At 43.5% G+C, this 19345-nt stretch overlaps 1 protein-coding gene across 4 annotated transcripts in view; it reads right to left on the bottom strand.

The window, feature by feature from the left end:
* Positions 1 to 19345, bottom strand: part of LOC115401948 (MAM domain-containing glycosylphosphatidylinositol anchor protein 2) — a 183010-nt gene that overhangs the window by 14241 nt on the left and 149424 nt on the right. For all 4 annotated transcript variants that reach the window (XM_030110342.1, XM_030110344.1, XM_030110343.1 and 1 more), the window contains exons 11-13: positions 19087 to 19235; positions 10623 to 10800; positions 344 to 364 (exon numbers count right to left, since the gene is read on the bottom strand). In XM_030110342.1, the coding sequence (XP_029966202.1) occupies positions 344 to 364; positions 10623 to 10800; positions 19087 to 19235 (348 nt within the window). The remainder of the gene's footprint in view (positions 1 to 343; positions 365 to 10622; positions 10801 to 19086; positions 19236 to 19345) is intronic.

Raw genomic sequence — 19345 nt, 5'->3', positions numbered from 1 at the left:
ATTATGCTTCAAATGCACAGAGGGTGCAAAGTTACTCATGCACGCACAAATACATACGGTATGTAAAATGTGCAATGTCCTGCAGAGATTAAAGGCTCCCAACATGTCAGATAGTCTGCAATACGCTCACTCAGAAAGTTTTTCTCTTCAGACTTCCTTTATTTTCACTCATTGAAAGATGCAACCAGTGCAGTATGACATGTTGAGAGCCAGATCTCTATAAACTGTACAACAACTTTCAATCCCTCCACTGCTTTTTATGGGCTGTTACAAAAAAAAAAAAAAAAGAAGACGAAGACCTTGCTATCTCTCAAGACCGTGAAGTGAGGTGCATGTTACTTACTCAGGTGAGGGTTGATGGGTGCTGTGAAAGAGAAAGGCCAGAGGCAGTTGTTAATACAAAATATCTTTGACGTCTGTCATTACATGCAACACTTCTTCAAAAGGAAACATGCACAGAAGCACTCGACCACCTTTGCTTCATACGCCATGGCAGCCAAGGCTATTGACCTTGTGTCCTGTCGTCAGCGTCGATACTGTTGGGGAGCTAATAAACGTCTACATACATAAAACCTTGCTCACAACCATGTGGTTATATGAGCCTCTGGCAGTCACCGTCCCGTCCTTTGCTTTGCACCGATATACAAACCAGAAGATGAGCACCCGGCTGGACAGGTAACAATCAGCTGGCTCACACAAAACGTCCGGGACGAGCCGGCGCAAGGAGAGACGTCTGAGATTTGACGTGGGATAGGTGACAACAGTCAGTCTCAGTCTGTCATCTAATGTAAAAGACGGAGGGATTAGAAAGACCAGCCTGACCACATTAATAAGCTTATAGCGCAACTGCTTATCATTACTGCCATTTACCGGCTCTGCTGATGTGCCCGTCCAAGGTGACTTCCATTTAAAACGCTAAGCCTATTTCATACTTCCATTTAGAGGCTGATAAATCACAGAAATGAGTAACATTCGCAAGTGTGTCCGCTAATCGCTTCCCTGCATCATGCCTTTTGTGTTTTCAAACCTGTCATGAGGAAAACTTTTCCACTGAACGGGCCACTAAAATACATGCAAGGCTCGTTTTGCATTCAGCCCACCGGACCGCGGTTCAATGCCTCCCTCATTGATAATTTAAGAGGCTACCGCTGCAGCAAACACATAAAGGTCAAGGGTATCACACAGAGTTGCAACGAGCCAGTTAGTCGGCACTTCACTTTTTGCAGAGTAAATACCATTTAACCTGTCAAGAAGATTCATGGGCATTTTCATGATCGATTGCTGACCGGCTGAATAGATGCGATACATCAGCTTTACTACAAAACTATGTTGCTGTGTGATTTATGAAACCTTGCTGCTCATGGAGGGAATTGATTTTAATCCAACCAATTAAAGTGAGTAATAACAAATCATTCCTACAAAGGAAAACATGTACTGAGGAGCCGGGAAGCACCGCTGCGCTGATGGAATTGGTCTTTTTAAAAGCAGAAAGTGATTTCTGTTATTTGCCGTGCGGCAAATGTATGCCCTCTTGTTCGGCGGTGGAGAAACGACTAATAAACAAAGACGCACACAGAGAGAAAAGAGCCGGCGATTGTGAACAAACCTTGCAACCAAAATTGCATTTCCAATGTACACTACTCTGTAAAGAGACTTAATGATCTTTTATGTTACCAACGCAGTGAGAGCACCTGCATCCCGACGCTCGCTGTTTCCCAATGAATCTGTGCTGGACCGAGCGGAGCAGTGCAGGGGAAAGATTCATCTGATTTGCTGCAGAGGAAATGTTTTTAAATGACAACTTGCTGCCGCGGGCCTGTGAAACGGATGCTGAGTTAACTGAGAAAGCGGTTCTTTAAGTCGCCCCTCCTATTTGACGGCTCTCTCCGTCTCACACTCGCATTTCCTATAACCCTCAACCCTTCCTAAATCCTTCCTTCTGACCCCCCCTTTGCTATTCCAAGACTATGTTTATGAAATTATGTTTCCTTGTCCATGTTTTTTTTTTTTTCCTTTACCTGCAGCCTTCCCAGACTGACTCATTCAGCCTCGGTCCAGATGAATGTGTCTGCTGAAGCAACGTCTCCGCACCCACTGAGGAAATCAAGCCGAGCGCAGGAGAAGCCCCGAGGCTCCTTCACAATATGCACAGACTCCCTCAAAAACCTTCAGACTAAAAGATAATTTAACTTCCGATTGGATATGCGAAAACAGAGAACTGAAAGAAAGAAATAAAACAAAGATCGAAACTGAGATGTATGGTTGGATCAACAGTCTCAAACAAAGCACGCTTTAAAGGAACGTTGGAGCTCCGTCTGTTCTCAGCTGCAGAAAACACAAGCAGACCTCGGCTGCCCTCCACAAAATGCACGGTTTTGTTAAAGTATAGGTATGAAGAGCCCTCAAGCGAGCTCAAACGGCTTTGGAAAATATCACGGATTTCTTTCTTAATGCAGCAGCGCCCTGCTTTCCCCTCCAGCTAAAACTGCCTCCAATAATGATCAAGGATGAAATGTAATTTTGATAGTTGTCAAGATAAACACTCCCAGTGATCACAGAGTGAAGTGAAGTGCTCTTAAAAAAAAAAAAAAAGAACAGAAAAACTTGGGTTGCAACACCACAGACGAGGTGCACATCTGTCTGACTCTTTGTTTCTACTTTTTCTGTGGAAAAAGAACAAAACAAACAGTTGTTCGATGCACGACTGCTCTCCATAAAAACTGCTTAATTTTGATGGAAACACAAAGTGAGCTCATTGACCGCCGAAGGACATCGGTCTGTGGAGTCTGCTCCGGATACGAGCGCTGACTTCATCTTGGCAGGAATCCCTGCCCACTCGCCTGCAGCCGTATTACAAAGCAGCAGACGAATCCGCGGCTGCAGCCAAGCGTCCTCGCAGACAATAGCGGGCCGGGCTCTTTTTAACTGACCTCATATAATCCGCACTCTCCCAGATTCCCATCCATCATGTTTAGGGGGTCTGGGCGGGTGCCACGGCGTTTCTGAGAAAGCCCCGCTGACCCTTTCACGGCTACGACCATCAGTCGGAATAACGGCAGAGCAGGTAAATGTAATTCAACGATCTTTCCCTCGTGTCTCCGTGACAGAAATACAAAAAGCGGCGTCGCGCCGCCGTGCCCTTCAACCGAACTCTTGTTCCGAGGATGTTCGGCTTTGCGTCGTCCCTGCAGCGAAGCGCAGCCCCGGACCCAGCCGCCAACTCATGTACAACGCATTAATGCGAGCAGAAAAGATCAACTTTCAAATGGATGAACTTTGACTTTACTGTCATGCGGAGAAGAGAAAATGAAAAAAGTCTGCACAAGACAGAATCATGATATCATGTAACGCACTGGACTAATTGCATCATCTCATATAAACGCACATCATCAGGTCCTGTTATATCAAATTGTGTTATCAGTATGTTGTATCTCGTTTGACGTTAAAGAGAATAGTTTAGGTTTTAAACAGTAGAGCGAGCCCTGTTGGAAGTTATTGTATTCGGTCATACTATAATGAATCACACAGTACATCACATTCTGTCACGCAGTCATGTTTTAATCACACTGTCTAAAGTGAATGACTTCATATCACTTCACTGTGGTCATTTCACACTGTGTCACATTAGGGGTGAGCAATTCTGTTGAATTCACGTATGAAATCGAACTACACAACGTATCCTATCACTTCTGATTGAGCTTCATTTCCCATCCATCCATCTTCTAAACCAGCTTTATCCAACAGGACTGCCTTCCAGGTCCGCACACGATCGCACGTACTTACAGGGAATATTAAAGAAACTTTACCAAGGGGGAAAAAAAATACTGCGTACATCAAATCTTACAGACATGCAGCAACGCAAGAGAGGAAATGAACTGTAACAACTAATACACTTCCATAGAATACTGTATTATTATCATTATATGGTGTGAGATGGACCTATGCTATTTCACATGAGTACATATTAGATCATGTCATGCTATATTATGTCAAGTCTCTATTTTTCATATCATTGTCATATCATTTTGTGACCTACCATTTGGCTGCTCTCTTTAAGTCATTGCTTACAGTTTTTTTTCTACATTTCTGAACCCAGGTTTACCGCAGTCGAGTTACAGACTGAAGCCGAAGCACCGAAAGGCGGCACATCTATTTAATAATGACCAAACTTTGTTGAGTCATGACGATTTGTTGCATCATGATTGCATCAATTTCTCCGGTGACAGCAAGTGCAAAAGGCTTAAAAATGAAATTTCTGCTTCATGTTCTATCGATGATCGGTGCACATTTCATGGAGGTCACGTTGAGCAGGGTAACTGATTTAAACTAGTAACAACCAAGCAGCAGGCTACTCCAGTGCAACCAGACAGAGCTGGTAAGATTAGTTTTGGATCCACAAAAGATATTCTGGGGCTACACTAGCTTAAATGTGTCAAGAGGTTATAAAAAAAAAAAAAAAATCCACCCACACGCACCTTTAAGGCAAACTAATTAACATTTTCTATCTCAATTCACTAAAGCAGAAAACAAACTAAGAAAACAGAATTAAGCTCGGGTCTGCTGATATAAAATGGAAAGCAGGGACTCCGTGGAGTTACAGCTTAATGCTTTATGTTCTAATCTAAGCTAAGAAGGCTCTGGCCCAGCACTGATATTTAATGGACATATATAAAGGAGGTATTGATCCTCTCGTCTCATCTAGCCCTCTCCTTGAATATGAAAAAAAATGGATTCCATTAAATTAAAGCCTTTTGTGAAGACTGTACCCCAAAGCATTCGCAAGATCGCAGCAATGCTACACTATCTTCGAAAAAGACTAACGAGCATTTTACAGTATTTTATCATATTGTCGTGAAAATCAGTAACAGAATATTTTATCTAAGTCTACTCTGGAAGTCCCTGCTCTCAATCTGATTCTGAGATGCCACTGCTGCTATTTTTCAAAGGATGCCAAGCATGGCATACAGTCTGAACAGGGTGTCTAATGCTGGTCTAACTAAAATAGATGGAGTATTCGCTGTGCTTCGTTTCAGCTGCATCACATCTGGCAAAGCTGCTGTTGAACATTTTTAGAGGAACGAGTCAGGAGCATGAAGGTAAACACTGTTGCGGCGCTGTTAGTCTGCATAATAGTTTTGGGGCTGCTGAAGGATGAAGGGGCACTAACTAACAAACACTGAGCTCCATTCTCAGGAGATAGCTTCTCTACGGAGTTCAAGGTTGTTAAGAGTTTGTTTTTTGTAATATTCTTTTTTGCTGTAGACTAAATCTGGTTTTTTTTCCAAGGGTTAAAAGAAATACTGCCAGCTTTTAGATACTCCACATTGCAAGCTTGAGGCTATTTCTAAAAAAGCGTAGCGTCTTCTAAAATTAAGTTTTTCTTTCTCCAGCCCACCTTAGCTGTATGAGTGTTTCACTCGTTTGTACAGAAAAAAAGAAATATGAGACAAGGTTTTACTCGTGAAACGATACAACCCATCTCAAAAACTGATTTTGATGCATGATTTAGTAGGTTTTGCCTTGAGGAGAGGCGTCTCACTGTATGTGTCACTGTAAGCTGCATGAAAATGCAATATTAGGGGACAGCGGCAGTGTTTTACTGTGCCGCTGTGAAGGTTGACGGGAGGTTTAAACATTAAATCCTGCATCTAGGAGAAAACCAGAGAGGGAACGAAAGAGAGAGACGGAGGGAGGGAGGGAGGGAGGAGTGTTATGAGCAACGCCAAACAGATGCTGAGTTTGTCACTGCAGCAAAAATTTAAAGGAGAGTCTTCAGAGCTTGGTGACACAACCATTCTTCATCGTACAGCTGGAGACACTATAACCGCTTTTGTGTTTTGCTGCCAAGCGTCGGAAAAGCTGCTACCATCGGCTTAATGTACAGCAGAGTGATTGGTCGGCCTGTTGGGCGACGATGAGAAAACCTCTCTCATCTTCAGATTTTCGGGGTCTTTGCGTTAAATTTCGCAGCAAGACGGCGACGTTGAAAGCAGCACGGATGAAACAGGCTGCTTTCATTTTATTCTGGAGCCCTGCACACTTTGGCAAAAGGGTGGGTCCGCCATGTTCGCTGTAGTGTGGCGAGCGTGCAAACAGACATGGACAAACAGGAGAATCACACCTGAGGTTTTATTTGGAAACTCAAAACCGGCGTGTTTTTCTCTGATTGCCGGTGAAATCCAAAGCAAACACGGGGAACATGTGCAGACTCCACACTGGAAGAGCTGCGGCTGCAGGTGAAATAAACACAGATCGTGCATCCGTCGTCTCTATCAGTATCACATTTTCAAAAACATGGCAGGTTCACAAATTTCAATGTTTAATAAACGAAACATTTTCTGTAAGGCGCCCAAATCTGTTCTGATGTTTAGACTGTGAATACCATGTTGCTCTGAATATAACACAAGGTTGTTGTTTTTTGTGTAAAATCCCTAACATCCAGGCAAAATAACCTTTCTGAAGAAAACGGGAGCAAAATGATGATCACCTCAAGAAAAGTGGCTCAAAAGTAGGTCAAACGAATCAGATACAGGAGCAGCTATGATGGGATTTCTGAGACGACGGTGATCAATGCAGAACAGACCAGTAACTGTCAAGCTGTGCCAGAGTGCAACGCAAGAAGATGGAGAGCATAACAAGCATCTGAAAAACACAAAGTGTCAGAGGAGACTGCACCGTGGTCCTCACAGCGGTGTAAAACGAAGAGGGAAGACAGACTGAACATATCCAGAGCTGTTATTCAGCTGAAGGCACTGAGAGCCTCATAAGAGCTCAACAGCCCTGATGCTGAGTTTAGAGCCAGTTTGGGCTGGCGGAGGAGATTCATATGGTGTAACGGACCGACTTGGAGAAGAGAGGTGGTCCAGTCTGAGCTCAGACCACACTGAGAAGCTGCTGTTTTTATAGCAGCGCCATCAGCCCGACAAAAAACACCCAGACCGCCTGAATCCCTGGAGAGAAAATGTCAATCCAACACTTCATTAATATTATTTTTAAAACCTTTTTACATGCCGACTTCCATTGGAATCCAAACAAACTTTGTGTAAAGCTCAAAACAACCTGTTTCAATCGTTTTCATTAAAAAAAAAAAAAAAAAAAAAAACCTAAATCTGAGTCTTATTGAAGAAGGAGCTTCCCTATATTCAGACTAAAATGAGAAATTTCATTTAAAACTGACCTCTTATCGTCATTGTCTGTGGAACTCTAATGCATTGGTAATATTGTCTGCTGCTGCCACACCTGAGTGGCTCTGGGAATTAAATCCAGTGTAGCGGTTTGGCACTGGTTGTAAAATACTTTTTGAGTTTTCTTTTTCTTTTTTTTCAAAATACAGAGTTCCAGAGGGATTTAAAAAACAATGAGAACAAGCAAGTTCTTATAATATTTTGGAATATAAAACTACATCACAGCAGCTGCCGAGGCCGATTTAGTGAAAATGACATTGCCCAGTCCAAATAACAGCCGGAAATAAGTAAAAGGGCTAAAATTGCTTATTTTCTCATAACGTTCTTAGCAAAGTTGTCACACAGATTTCAGTTCAGGGGCCACAGCAGTCAAATTTCTCAGCTCAGATCTCAGTGTTGCATTTTGTCAGGTATTCTTAAGAATCTTCATTTATTTTTTAAATTCATGTTTTCTTTGATATTTTTACAATTTTCTTAGTAGTTTGGCCCAGATTGGAGCCTCTTGTGGGCTGGATTTCGCACACGGGCCTTATGTTTGACACCCCTGGTTTAGAGTTTGGGGAAATAAATCACGGTGAAAAGAAATAAATGGAGCGTAATTTTCTTATTGATTTGATGAAAACAGCAACTTTTTGACAAAAGGCAAAGCCGGACAAGAAGATCTATTTATTTCAAATTGAAATTCAAAACATCAAAAGAACACTTATTTTTTTATTGTCTATGCAACAATAATAGGTAAAAACATCTCATAGAAAGAAAAAGAAAAAACCTGTCCAGCGTGGACAGATGTCCCGCAGCGCCGGCTCCCCAGCGAACTGATCCTGGACTGAATATTTCACACGTCAGTCAGAGCTTCTTATGGGACCCTCTCTCCGAGCAGAGTGGATTCAACTCAGACCCACATTAGCCCGCCGCGGTGACGCTATGATGTGTGTGGGAGAACAGAGCAGCCCTAGAGTGATAATTAGTCCAGTCTCTGGTTGGGCAGATGATTTGCACATCAGCATCGGCTCTCTTCTAGCCGTTTTCTTTTCTTTTTTTTTTTTACTTTGTTCCTCTGTCTTTCTCTTTTCTCTCCAGTCTCAACTCGCCTGGCTCCATCTCCCCTTCTGCCTTAATTAGCCCTCACTTCTCTCTCCATCGCTTTGACTGGGTTTGATTTAATTCAATTCAACTGAATTCAATTCAAGGTGTAGCAGGGGCCGCGCTGTATCACAAACTACTACAAAAGTAACAGCGGAGAAAGTTTATCTGCCTCTCTCTCTCTTCCCCTCTTTCCCAATTCTCTTTTCAGCAGCCATGATGAGCTGCAGTGAAACTGAATTATTCACAACTGCAGCAGCAGCAGCAGCAGCAGCAGGTCTCAGGAAGGGCTCAGCAGCCGGTGATCGACTGAACGCAGCCAGTCAGCTTCTTTCTGAACACGCACATTTCAAGTACCTGTGCATCTGCTCCCCGGGAACGGACCGGGGCAACCCCGGGCGCGACGGTAACCTTTGTGTTTCCCGCCCGGCTGAGGAATCTGAAGAGTCCATTTGCAATCTGCCATTTCATTCTGTAGTGAAGCACAGTGTGTTTTCATGTATTCTCACTGGGTCGACTTGTCCTACAGTACACACACAAACACACACACACACACACACACACACACACACACACACACACACACACACACACACACTCCTGATATCCTTCCGGCTGCTGTTCTTGGTAGCTCCTGGCTATACTTTTATCGGTGAACACATCCCGACTTTATACGAGTTTAACCTTGCTTGTTAATATTTCTGTAAAATGCCAGCTTTAATTATGTCATTAACCGAGTCTTCCCGGAGCTCCAGCTTTTATCTCCCGTCTTCTCTCTCTTTGTGCTTCACTCTGCAGGTGTCTCCGGCTCTGGAGCGGCGAGCTTCTGATCGATGATTAGCGGCACCGTCAACCTGCCCGGGGTTCATTGTTTTCCTTTCTCATCTTTTCCCTCCCTCCTATCTGCTCTCGGCCCAGCCTGCCCAGGCAGATGGCCGCCCACCTCTGAGACACATCTGTCTGAGGCGTCTCCGGGTGAAAAGAGATTTTTTTATTTATTTTTTTTTGCTTCTCCAGTGCTGCCAGGCGCTCTCTCACTGGGCCCAGGCTGGTTTTCTCTCTCCGACATGTACATCGTTATGACGCACTTGGTAAATTATCTTTTAGGAACTCGTACACAAAGCGCGCATAAATCAAAGTCAACAGCATGACGTCAACAAACACGACCCTTTCTTCTCTTGGAAATTCATTTGCAGCTTATTTTGATCTCTCAGAAAGGCCACATGAGGCTTGGCGAGGGCGAGGACTTTTCAGAGTGTTTACGTTTATGATGCCTTCAGGCAGACAAGAGGGATGAGGAAGAATAACAAAGAACAGTACATTGTAGTGGGGTGAAGTGAGTGGAGAGGAGCAGTGACTCACTGCGGACCAGCTCGGCGTGGTCGACTGATCCAAAACACACGTTTGACTCATCCCGTGCTTTGATGTCACGACGATCTCTCAAACACAGAAACAACAAGTCAGCCTTCGCCACAGTTCAGGACGGGCCTGACTCAAGCAATAAAGGTCACCAGGAAGGGATTAGTCAGTTCATCAGCCTGCATTTGGCTCAAAGTGCGAAGCAGCAAAGCGCGTTGATTTGAAGCCGTCTTCTGATGACGGAATGCGTTAGATGCAATTCAAATTACTGTAATGAATTCACTTTTTTTTTACCAGCCTTTCCTCATACATATCATACATAATACATCATCTCCCTGATCATCGTAATGGCTCCTGATGCCACGGCGAACTTTGAATATCCATCAGTGTTGATTAACACGTGTCATAAAGCGTCAGAGCGAGCCGAAGCTGGAGTGAATATAAGAGTATTTCTGAGTTCGCTGAAGGAAAACATCACCAGCTGAAGAAGGGATTCTTCCACCACCACCTGTGTAAACCGAGCACTGACAAGGTAAAATCTAACCACCGGTACAGGGTTCAAGTCATGCAAAGGGTGTGAGAGGCTGAAAAGGGAGAAAACTCATTCAGTTCTGTACACACGTGTACATATTTCATGAAGACAAGGTTAGGTCACACACTGCATCCATCTCAGTGTCATGGCTGTAGGGTTGAGGAGTCAATTCACCAGTGGAAGACCAGCAAATGGTTTCCATCCATCCAACATCTCCCCCTGTCTATGCGTTGCAGTGTCCTTGAGCAATCACCATTGCTGTGTGTGTGAGTGTGATTACCAAGGTAAATTGCTTTGGGATGGCTGAAGCACTGAAAATCCACTTTGGATTTATCTCTTACTTCAATGCGTTCTCTATGTTGAGAATGAAAAATAGATGCAACCTTCTTTATCTACGTTTCATGCGTCGACCTTCAACCTTCATGAACCTTCAGTTTTCGATCGGCCGCTCCTTAAGCACTCACCGCTGTAGGTGACGATCCGGATGGTGGAGTCGCCCTCTCCGAAGCGGGTGATGGGGGTGAGGCGCACCTCGTACGACTCCGGCTTTATCAGCTCCGTCAAGTTGTGGGTCATGAGCTCTCCTTTGTTGATGGCTCCGTCCACGGGGATCTCCTGCTCCCACCAGCGCTGCAGCCCCATCTGCACAGGAAGACGCGCCATCAGAGCTTTGGATTATTAAAAATTACCGCACACGCCAAGTTCTGCTTGTGTACATAAACACACAGATACTCGATTCATAATTAATCAATGAAAATCTTCAGAGGCTGCTACAATCTGCTCCTGAAGAAGCTACCAGCGCTGGAGCTGGATGAAATAAAACAGCACTGAAATGATTCGATTCGCTGAAACCAGGATGAGACCACCTGAAAGAGCTGGCATCAGTGAAATATTTTTACTACTGATGACAATGAGGCCACAAAATAACCTGTGACAGCTCGAATAAGAAGTAACCTGAGATAATTAGCTGTCTGTGTGATATCTGGATCGGATCGGAGCTAAGAAAGCTTGATCGTAATCGTCCTCGGGGCGCAGGCTGTGTTTTTGCCCGTCACTTGCTGGTAAGAGATGACAGAGCTTTAGTTTGTGTTTTTTGGCTGCTGAGTCAAATCCATCTGATGTAGAAAGTCGGAAACAGTTGGCTGACGCCCCTCGAAAACACTTCGCCCTCACCGGAGGCCTCCCGGTGCAGGTGAGGCAGGGTTGTGTTGGGATTACACCTCAAAGGCGCGTTTTGGCAGACAGGAATTCCAGCAGGCCGCATGGCCACACTTGAAAGCCGACGACTCAGCGACGGACACAATCTTAACAGCAGAGGCCCGCCATTATCTCGAAAAGCAGCTTCATGGAGAGATGGAAGTCACGCTCAGCAGAGGAGTCGGTGGCTGAAAAAACAAGAACGGTATCTGCTTCTTCAGACCCAGCTCCAACGAAAAGGCGACTTTTACTTCAGCTTTCTATCTCTAATAAACCTTTGATGATGATGATGATGATGATGGCTGAAATCTTTAATAAACATCCCTACTTGGGAGACTTAACCCCACTAATGAGGTTAAGTTTCCCAATTCCAGTATCGGCAGAAAAGCATAAAAACCAGAAAGATTTTCTGCGGATATTTTGATAGAATTATTTATTGAGTGAATGATTCCATTCCTACGCTTAATGAAAACTATCACTCCAATTAGATGACAGTCAAAAAGGCGCTTAAAGGAGTCTGATGGCCGTTAATCGTAGTTATAGATTTAACTGATCTTTGAAATGCAATTTATTCTAGGAGTGTTGGATCTGCTCAGATTTTATTTATGATGCTGGGTTATTCATCGTGTTTTGGTTTGTCTGGAGTGTAAAATCAACGGATCTCCCCAGCAGTTGCTCTCTTTGCATCTCATCTGCCAATTAATGACGTCTGAAGGGAATCTGTATGATTTACCAACGTTTAATGCAATACAACAAACCCAAATTTCCCTGTTTAGGTGGCTGGCAGCTGGATGCTCATTAGCCATATTTGTTTTGAAAGCAAAGCTCAGAGCATCTGAACTCAGCTACGAGGAAGCCGCAGCAAAAAAAAAAAAAAAAAAAATTGACTTTCCCCATTAAACGCATACCTGTCTGACTTACAGGAGCGCTCTCTGAGTACAGTCGCACTCTTCTTCACTCCTTTTCATGATTCGCTGTAACGAAGCCCCACATTGTTTCGCCATCCTTTCATACAGGGACCTTGAATCGGCGAGAAGTTTCTCACTGCGCCGACGCACGACGCGCAGCGCATAAGCAAAGCCGTCTTTAGTCGACTAAGCCCAGGTATCACACAAAAATTAAAAGCTCTTCATGTCTTGCGATGCAACTCGTCTCCTTAGGAAATCCAAAGAAACAAAATGAAGGTTTGTTGCTGCATTTGCTGGGGGGCACAAAAGATAAAAAATAAAAAAAAAAAACAAAAAAGAAGAAGAACTAGGGTACATTTTATCCTTGAATCAGTTTCAGGGAAGCGGCACAAAGACAAGCTACAACTCCTGCATGGCAATTACCGACTATACATGCCCTCCTCGGCCCGCCGAGAAGAAGAAGAAGAAGAAGAAGAAGAAGAAGAAGAGCGATACGAGCGCAGCGAGACAGAGATGGAGTGAACGGAGGTGCGATAGCTGCATCGGCGTGGATGTGTGAGAACAATACCAATTAAGTAATTACTTAGAGTCTGGATGATCCGCAATTATGGGGTGCAAGTTTTCATCACTATTAGTCTGCAGGTAAATAGAGTGTTTTGTCTGTCACTGGTAATTGTAGACGGGGCACTTGTCCCCAACTATTCCTCTCAAATTGTATCTTTCCTCTGAAGTACAAAAGGCACGGTGGCTAATTGCCATAAATTACAAAGTGTTGGCCTGCAAATGTTTGTGGTGTGTGTGTGTGAAAGAGAGTGAGTGTTAGAGCACAGTTGCTCTTTCTAGTTTCAAACAGCCCCTTTTTCAATAAAAATCGTGCAGATAAAGTGCTTTTTTTTCTTCCCCCTCCTTGACCACATCCTGACATTTGTTTTGCTGATTCTATATTTAGCGGTCTGATTACGTCTGGAGAGAAAGGTTAGCTTTCTGAGTCCGCGATAACATTCACAGTTAATAAACTCATTCAGACTTGAAGTGATGTTCGTGCTCTTCTCTTAAGACCTGAATGTAACGTGAGCGAGTTTTTAATGATGCTGCTGGAGTACATCATGAATCGCAAAAAGAGAAAGTACAAAAATCCAAGAGAGGGAGGAGAACACAAACAGTGAATTCAGTTCTAACTACATAATGGGGCACTCATTACTTAGGAATTGAAAAGGCAATCTCTGGAGAGCTGTTGAAGAATATTTGAAGACTTGGTTAATTTTTTTTTTTTCCAGCTAATTAGTCATCTTCTGTGCCATGTTACCTAACACAGGACGGCAAGGTGCTGCAAATGACTGCAGATGACTGGAGGCGAAGACGACTTCAGAATCACCAAATACCCAAAAATTCATGTTTTGAATTGAGGGGGAAAACCGTAGGAGATTTAAAAAATTATAAAATAAAATAAATTATACAGTTGTGTTGCCACTTCACAGAGGTGTTCAGTCCAACTCTCCTTTCAGATCTGTGCCTTCTCTCAGTGGGAGAAATGAAACTTTGTTGGACAAGTGGGCGGTCGAGCCAAGGTTGTTCTCCTTCATAATACTTCCAACCTCAACTTTGTGCATTTTTTATTTGTTTTGGTTTTGTCTTGCTGTGTGATTGATTGATTTTTTTTTCTTTGACCTTTGAATCAAGGAACAGACCTGAGAACAAACTTCCCTCAAAAGTCATTTCTGATTAACTGCGAACAGCCCGACGAGGGACACGAACAAGAAAACCGCTCGCCCGTCACTAAATGCCTAACTGTTACTTATTTGACTCTGCTGTGATTGAGTTTTGATACGGTTAACAGTCACGGTGAACAGAGGATCAGAAACAGGCAAGGCATTTTGTGAAATGAGCCTGAAGCATTTGATTTCCTTTGCATACATGAGTACGATCCCTTTATCCTGAGGTTTCTGTATTCCTGCCTCCTGGCTGATTCACTGACGTAATACGCGACACCTTTGTTTGCGTTTTATTCCAGCGCCCATTCATTCACAATTGTTCATGGAATATTCAGTGCGGTTTCTCCTTGTGCCTCCCGACTCGAAAGGCCTTGATTTTCTTTCTCCTTGTCGACAGCCATCAGTGCCCTTGATACAAAAACACAACTTTTTTTTTTCCCACCAGAGAAAACTTTTTGCCTTTTGTTCACTCGACAAAGACACTCCAGACATGTTGTGGTTTGCTGGAGGGAGAAAAGCCTGTAACATAATTTGAGGGTGTCGTCACCTGTCAAGTCGCCTTACCTGGGCGAAGCCGGCCCGACAACTAAAGTGTCTGAGTGACATTATGCTTTTATCCTCGTGTTTTACAGGTATTTGTGACCCGCAATGTGTTCTCATACACAATACATGCATTTAGCCAGTAAAGCTGTTCACTGTGCTTAGAGATTTATTTCCTCATTCTCCTGAAAGTTCTCACTTTTACTTTCAAATTTTTTAAGGACTTAATCTTTATAAAGTTGATTTATGAGCTTCAGTTTTTATGTTTTTGTTAAATTGTGCCATATTGTATTGGCAGCATGCTTACAACTGTGTTATAATCAATGCACAGAGCCCAATGAAAGGTGGAAAGAAGTAAGACAAATGGAGCATTCAGGAGTAACTGGGAAGTTGGGAAAGGTCCCAATTTTCCAAAGGTAAAAATCCATATGAGCACAGTCGAACAGGAAGCACTCTCTGCCAAAGTCGCAGGTTTCCAATCGTCACACAATATGGTTCTGATGAAACTTGTTTCTCTTCCATCTTACACTCAGAATCATAAATCATGACCCTCCTTCTCACCACTTCAGTAAAATAGACTTTATTTCGTGACAATAAAGTTTTTTATGGCTGCCGTTATAAATTATATCTGTCAAAATGAAGTAATAACTGTACACACAAATGCAGTGTGAAAATAAACTGCACCTCCTGAGCTTTCATCCCACTCTTGGTTGTTTTTATGAGACGACGAGCTCGTTACTCTCTCAGCCGTGTTGTTTGCTGGTGTTATGTGTGAGTCTTAGCTGTAACATCCTATTCCCGTTAAGAGCTGGGTGCAAAAGAATTCCTTTCCTTTTTGAGAATTAATAGATGTATTTCATCATTTGCGTATCCAGTATGAATTAGTTTTAATTTAAGTTTAGTAGTTAAGGATATGTAAATATATGAAAAAGTTCTGGCAACAAAATAAATGCTGTTGTTTTAAAGGTAAAAACAGCACAGAATAACATGACCAGCTCGGTTTGTGGACCGGTTTTGGCCCACAGACCTTGTGTTTGACACCCCTGCAGTATAGTACAGAGGCAAAGCTGTCACTTTCATGTGCTGGTAAGATAATCAACAAGGTCAAGATATCATGAGCGGCTGCAGGTGTGAAAGCAACATCGACCTCTCTGAACATTCCCATGAACCTCTGGCTGAATGAGCGGCTTGCTGAGTGCATGAAGAGGGCTTCAGACGGTGTTGTTTGCGCTGAACTCCTGTTCATAATGAAGCTATTTCTACAGACATTGTTGGTTCACCTCTCCATGAAGGTCTACTTCACTTTGCACCATTTAGGTTCTCAGTGGTATTCTGGGTAATTTCTTCCTGGTTTGAAAAAGCCAAACGCACCAATGAAAACACCTAATCTTGAGGGTGTAGAGACAAGGGTAAGCGCTGCTTTCATTCTCACACTGTGGGTTCACTGCACAGCAAAGTGACAGTGTTGGTTTGAAACTGGCGTAATATGGAGCCTTAGACGGCGATTAAAAATGTCAGTGGCTCAGTTAAGCTGTGATGAAACAAAAGCCCAGTGGAACCTTTCCACAACTCATTTATTTGAGTGTTATTAGTTTTTAAAATTAAAAGTGCCAATAATTTGAGGATAACAGTACCTACCACATCAGGAATTAAAATAAAAAGGATATTAGATTAGGCATTTCATTCAGGAATGAATCTGATGGGCAGATTGAGGTGGAAAATCTCTGTCAATTAACTCAGGAATATCTTGGGGTTTACATCTTTACTCGTTATTGTTCTCAAATTCCCAACGGAACCTCCAGCCTTCTCATGCACCTGATCAAGTAGCTCTGTTTAGCAGGATGCTTTTGTTTGTTGGAAGAGTTATGTCTCGTGAGGAACTCAGATCAGCATTTTTTTTTGTCTGTGTGTGTGAATTAAATGTGTGTGAATTTAAATGCTACTTTTAACAATGGCTTCATCAAACTCCCAAAAATGAACAGAAACTGAAGCCAATACTCCAGTTTTCAACCCTATATGAAATCTAAACAGCGCTTAAATGAGCAAATCAAATCAGAATGAGATGCTGATTGAAAAAGAACATTTAACTTTTCAGACATTTCAAATCATACGTATACTTACTGGCGTATAGATTTTGCACCTTGGTTTTGATTCCCATTAATGTTCGCTGATTCCCCGCGTCTGCGCTCACTTAAGGTTTCTGTTTACATCCCATTACCTTTCACTCTCCACATTTTCCCCACAGAGGCAGAGTGCCATATTGATTTAATTTCACTTGATTGCGGAAGCGGTTCATGGGGCTTTTTATGGCAACTTCAGGAAACAGCGGGACGGATCAAAGCAATAAGAAACAGGAGGATCTTCAGAATGACAGTGTAATGTAGAGCTCATCTCCTGCAGATTGCTTGCATGTAATTAGTATGACTGCTATTGATCTGCTTGTACGCCCTTGTCAGCGCAATTGAGAAAAACACAAAAAAATAGGAGAAAAGATAAAGGAGAATGAGTAGAAACAGGCTGTACACAATGGAAGGATTTGGAAGAGAGAGAGAGAAAGAGAGAGAGAGAGAGGTAATCAGGCTTCTGGACAGAGGAGAGGGCTCTGAAGAAACCGGCTACAGTATCAAAACAAGGGCGGATGTCACGCCTTTCCACTTCATCCCTGACAGGTACAGTGATTTGTGTTTTGTGCTCCCAACCTGCGCCTGCCTTTCAGCCGGAGCCTCATTCCCATTTCCCCTTCAGCCAGGCTGTCTCTCACGAGGGCACTGGACGATAACGCAGAGCAATCCATTACACAGGGACGAGGCAGAAGTATTAATTCAGAAGTAGTGAGAGAAAATGATAATTATTTCCAGGGAATGGCAGGGGGGAAGAGCTGCTGCTGGATCTATAAATAGATCGAAGTGGCGTGTAGTCCATGTGCCAGAGCTTTCATTCCCATACCGCGCTTTCAGTCAATCTGAGGGTGTCTCTTTTTTATTTACAAAAAGAAACCTCTCCTCCTACTCAGTCTTTCTCTTCTCATCTTCTTTTGCCATTGTTTTTTTTTCTGCTCCCAACTTTTTACCACCAAATGACATAAAAAAAAAAAAATCACATTATTAGTTTGAATCAATACTAAAAAACTGAGATTTAGCCAATAAAAAGGGTAGACTGTACCGTATAATGGTGCAAAAAGTCACAATTTCCCCCTCAGCAAAGAATCCCTTTCATCTAAGACAATGGAAAATTGGCTGTTATGCCTTGGAGGAAGGAAATAATGGCCACACTGTGTACCCTCTTGAGATATCAAGGCATGAAGGTGGAAAGAAATTAATTTGCCCAAAACACCAACTCTCTCTTGGAATATGCCAGGATACGATGTTCCCACTCACTCACTCACTGGAAACAGTTTGGGAGTTACAGTCTGTCCGCTGCAGCACAGATGTCGACGTTATCACATTAAACGAAAATCAGCTGAAAGCGGGAAAAGCTGATGCATTTTCTTGGCCGGTTTTCAGACGAACGCCCGGTGAACGCAAACATGGGCTGCGAGAGCAGACTCTGATTTATTACCGCACGGACCAGCTGAGATAGTTGACAGAGAGGAAAGAAAAAAAAAAAAAAATCATTTTGCTCCACAAACATAACAGGGTTGTGTGTGTTTTCAAGCTTCAATTCCTTACGGGCACGGAGTGAAACAAACATGAAGTTATGTTATTCATTACAAACACAACTGTCAGGCTGTGTTGGCTGATTCTGGGCAGGAGCGGGATGGTCTCGGCGTTGCGGCATGTGTGACAATATTCCAATAAACGGCGTCTTTGGATTGTTTGTTGAGCAGCAGCTCGGTGCCGCGACGCAAACCCGACGTCACCCCGCATTCCTGCTGCGTTAATGGAGCTCGTTCAACACTTTAAACTTTATCTGAAGACAGCGCCACACCTGCTGGTGTAAATATAAAGCTTTGGAGACCGAGTGTGCTGCTGCACATTGCCACGGGGAGATAGAGGGAGAGAGAGAGAGAGAGAGAGCGAGGGAGGCAGAGAGAGGAAGGCGTGCATTGATTGCCAAAAGAGAAAATGTAACCATGCCATCCATCAATGCTGCCTGCCTGTCATCTGTGGAGTTTACTTGAGAAGCAGAGAAAACAGAAGCTGGGCTTGCTATTTCTCGCTGCGGGGTCCCATTCCGCTCCTCTGAAGGGGAGCAAAGACAATACCGAGCGATGAAAAACACGGCCCCTGTTCAGCTGACAGGCTCTTCGTGCGTTCCTCAAAAACTGCACTATAACGCACAGACGTCGTCAGAATTAGGTTCAGTTCAACAAGCCAGCTGGAAAAAAAAAAAACAGTTACTGTTCTTAACTTGGCGATGACGACAGTGTTTTCCAATCCCAGATGACCGATTCATCTCCGAGGAGTTTGAGCCGATCGCATCGACCCAATAATTATTGGAGCAGAATGCAACATTTCAAGCTCGAAAACTCACGCTGCGGCGGTGACAAAAGCTTCTGGAGAACAGAGGACACTCAATACCTCTGCGAAGCAGCTGGCAGGCGGTAGGACGAACGCCGAGGCAGCTCCTACCTGTCTGATGCCCAGTCTGTAGGCCACGATGCGGTCCACGGCGTTGGGGTTCATCTGCGTCCACTGCAGCTTGAAGCCGTAGACTCTGGGCCGGTTCTGCCACAGAGGGTTGTAGGTATCGTAGTAGAACTCTGGAGGATAGGCTTTTCCTATGGAGAGAGGACATAAACAAGAACTTAAACCAAATGCTAAACACGCCTGCAAATAATGTCTCTCCACACATTGTCTAGAGCTGTGTATAAGTGGCAAAATGATCGCA

The sequence above is a fragment of the Salarias fasciatus genome, chromosome 15, assembly GCF_902148845.1.
Source record: "Salarias fasciatus chromosome 15, fSalaFa1.1, whole genome shotgun sequence".
NCBI classification, from domain to species: Eukaryota; Metazoa; Chordata; class Actinopteri; order Blenniiformes; family Blenniidae; genus Salarias; species Salarias fasciatus.
The sequence above is the reverse complement of the archived record's forward strand: the minus strand, read 5'-3'. Positions and strand labels throughout refer to the sequence as shown.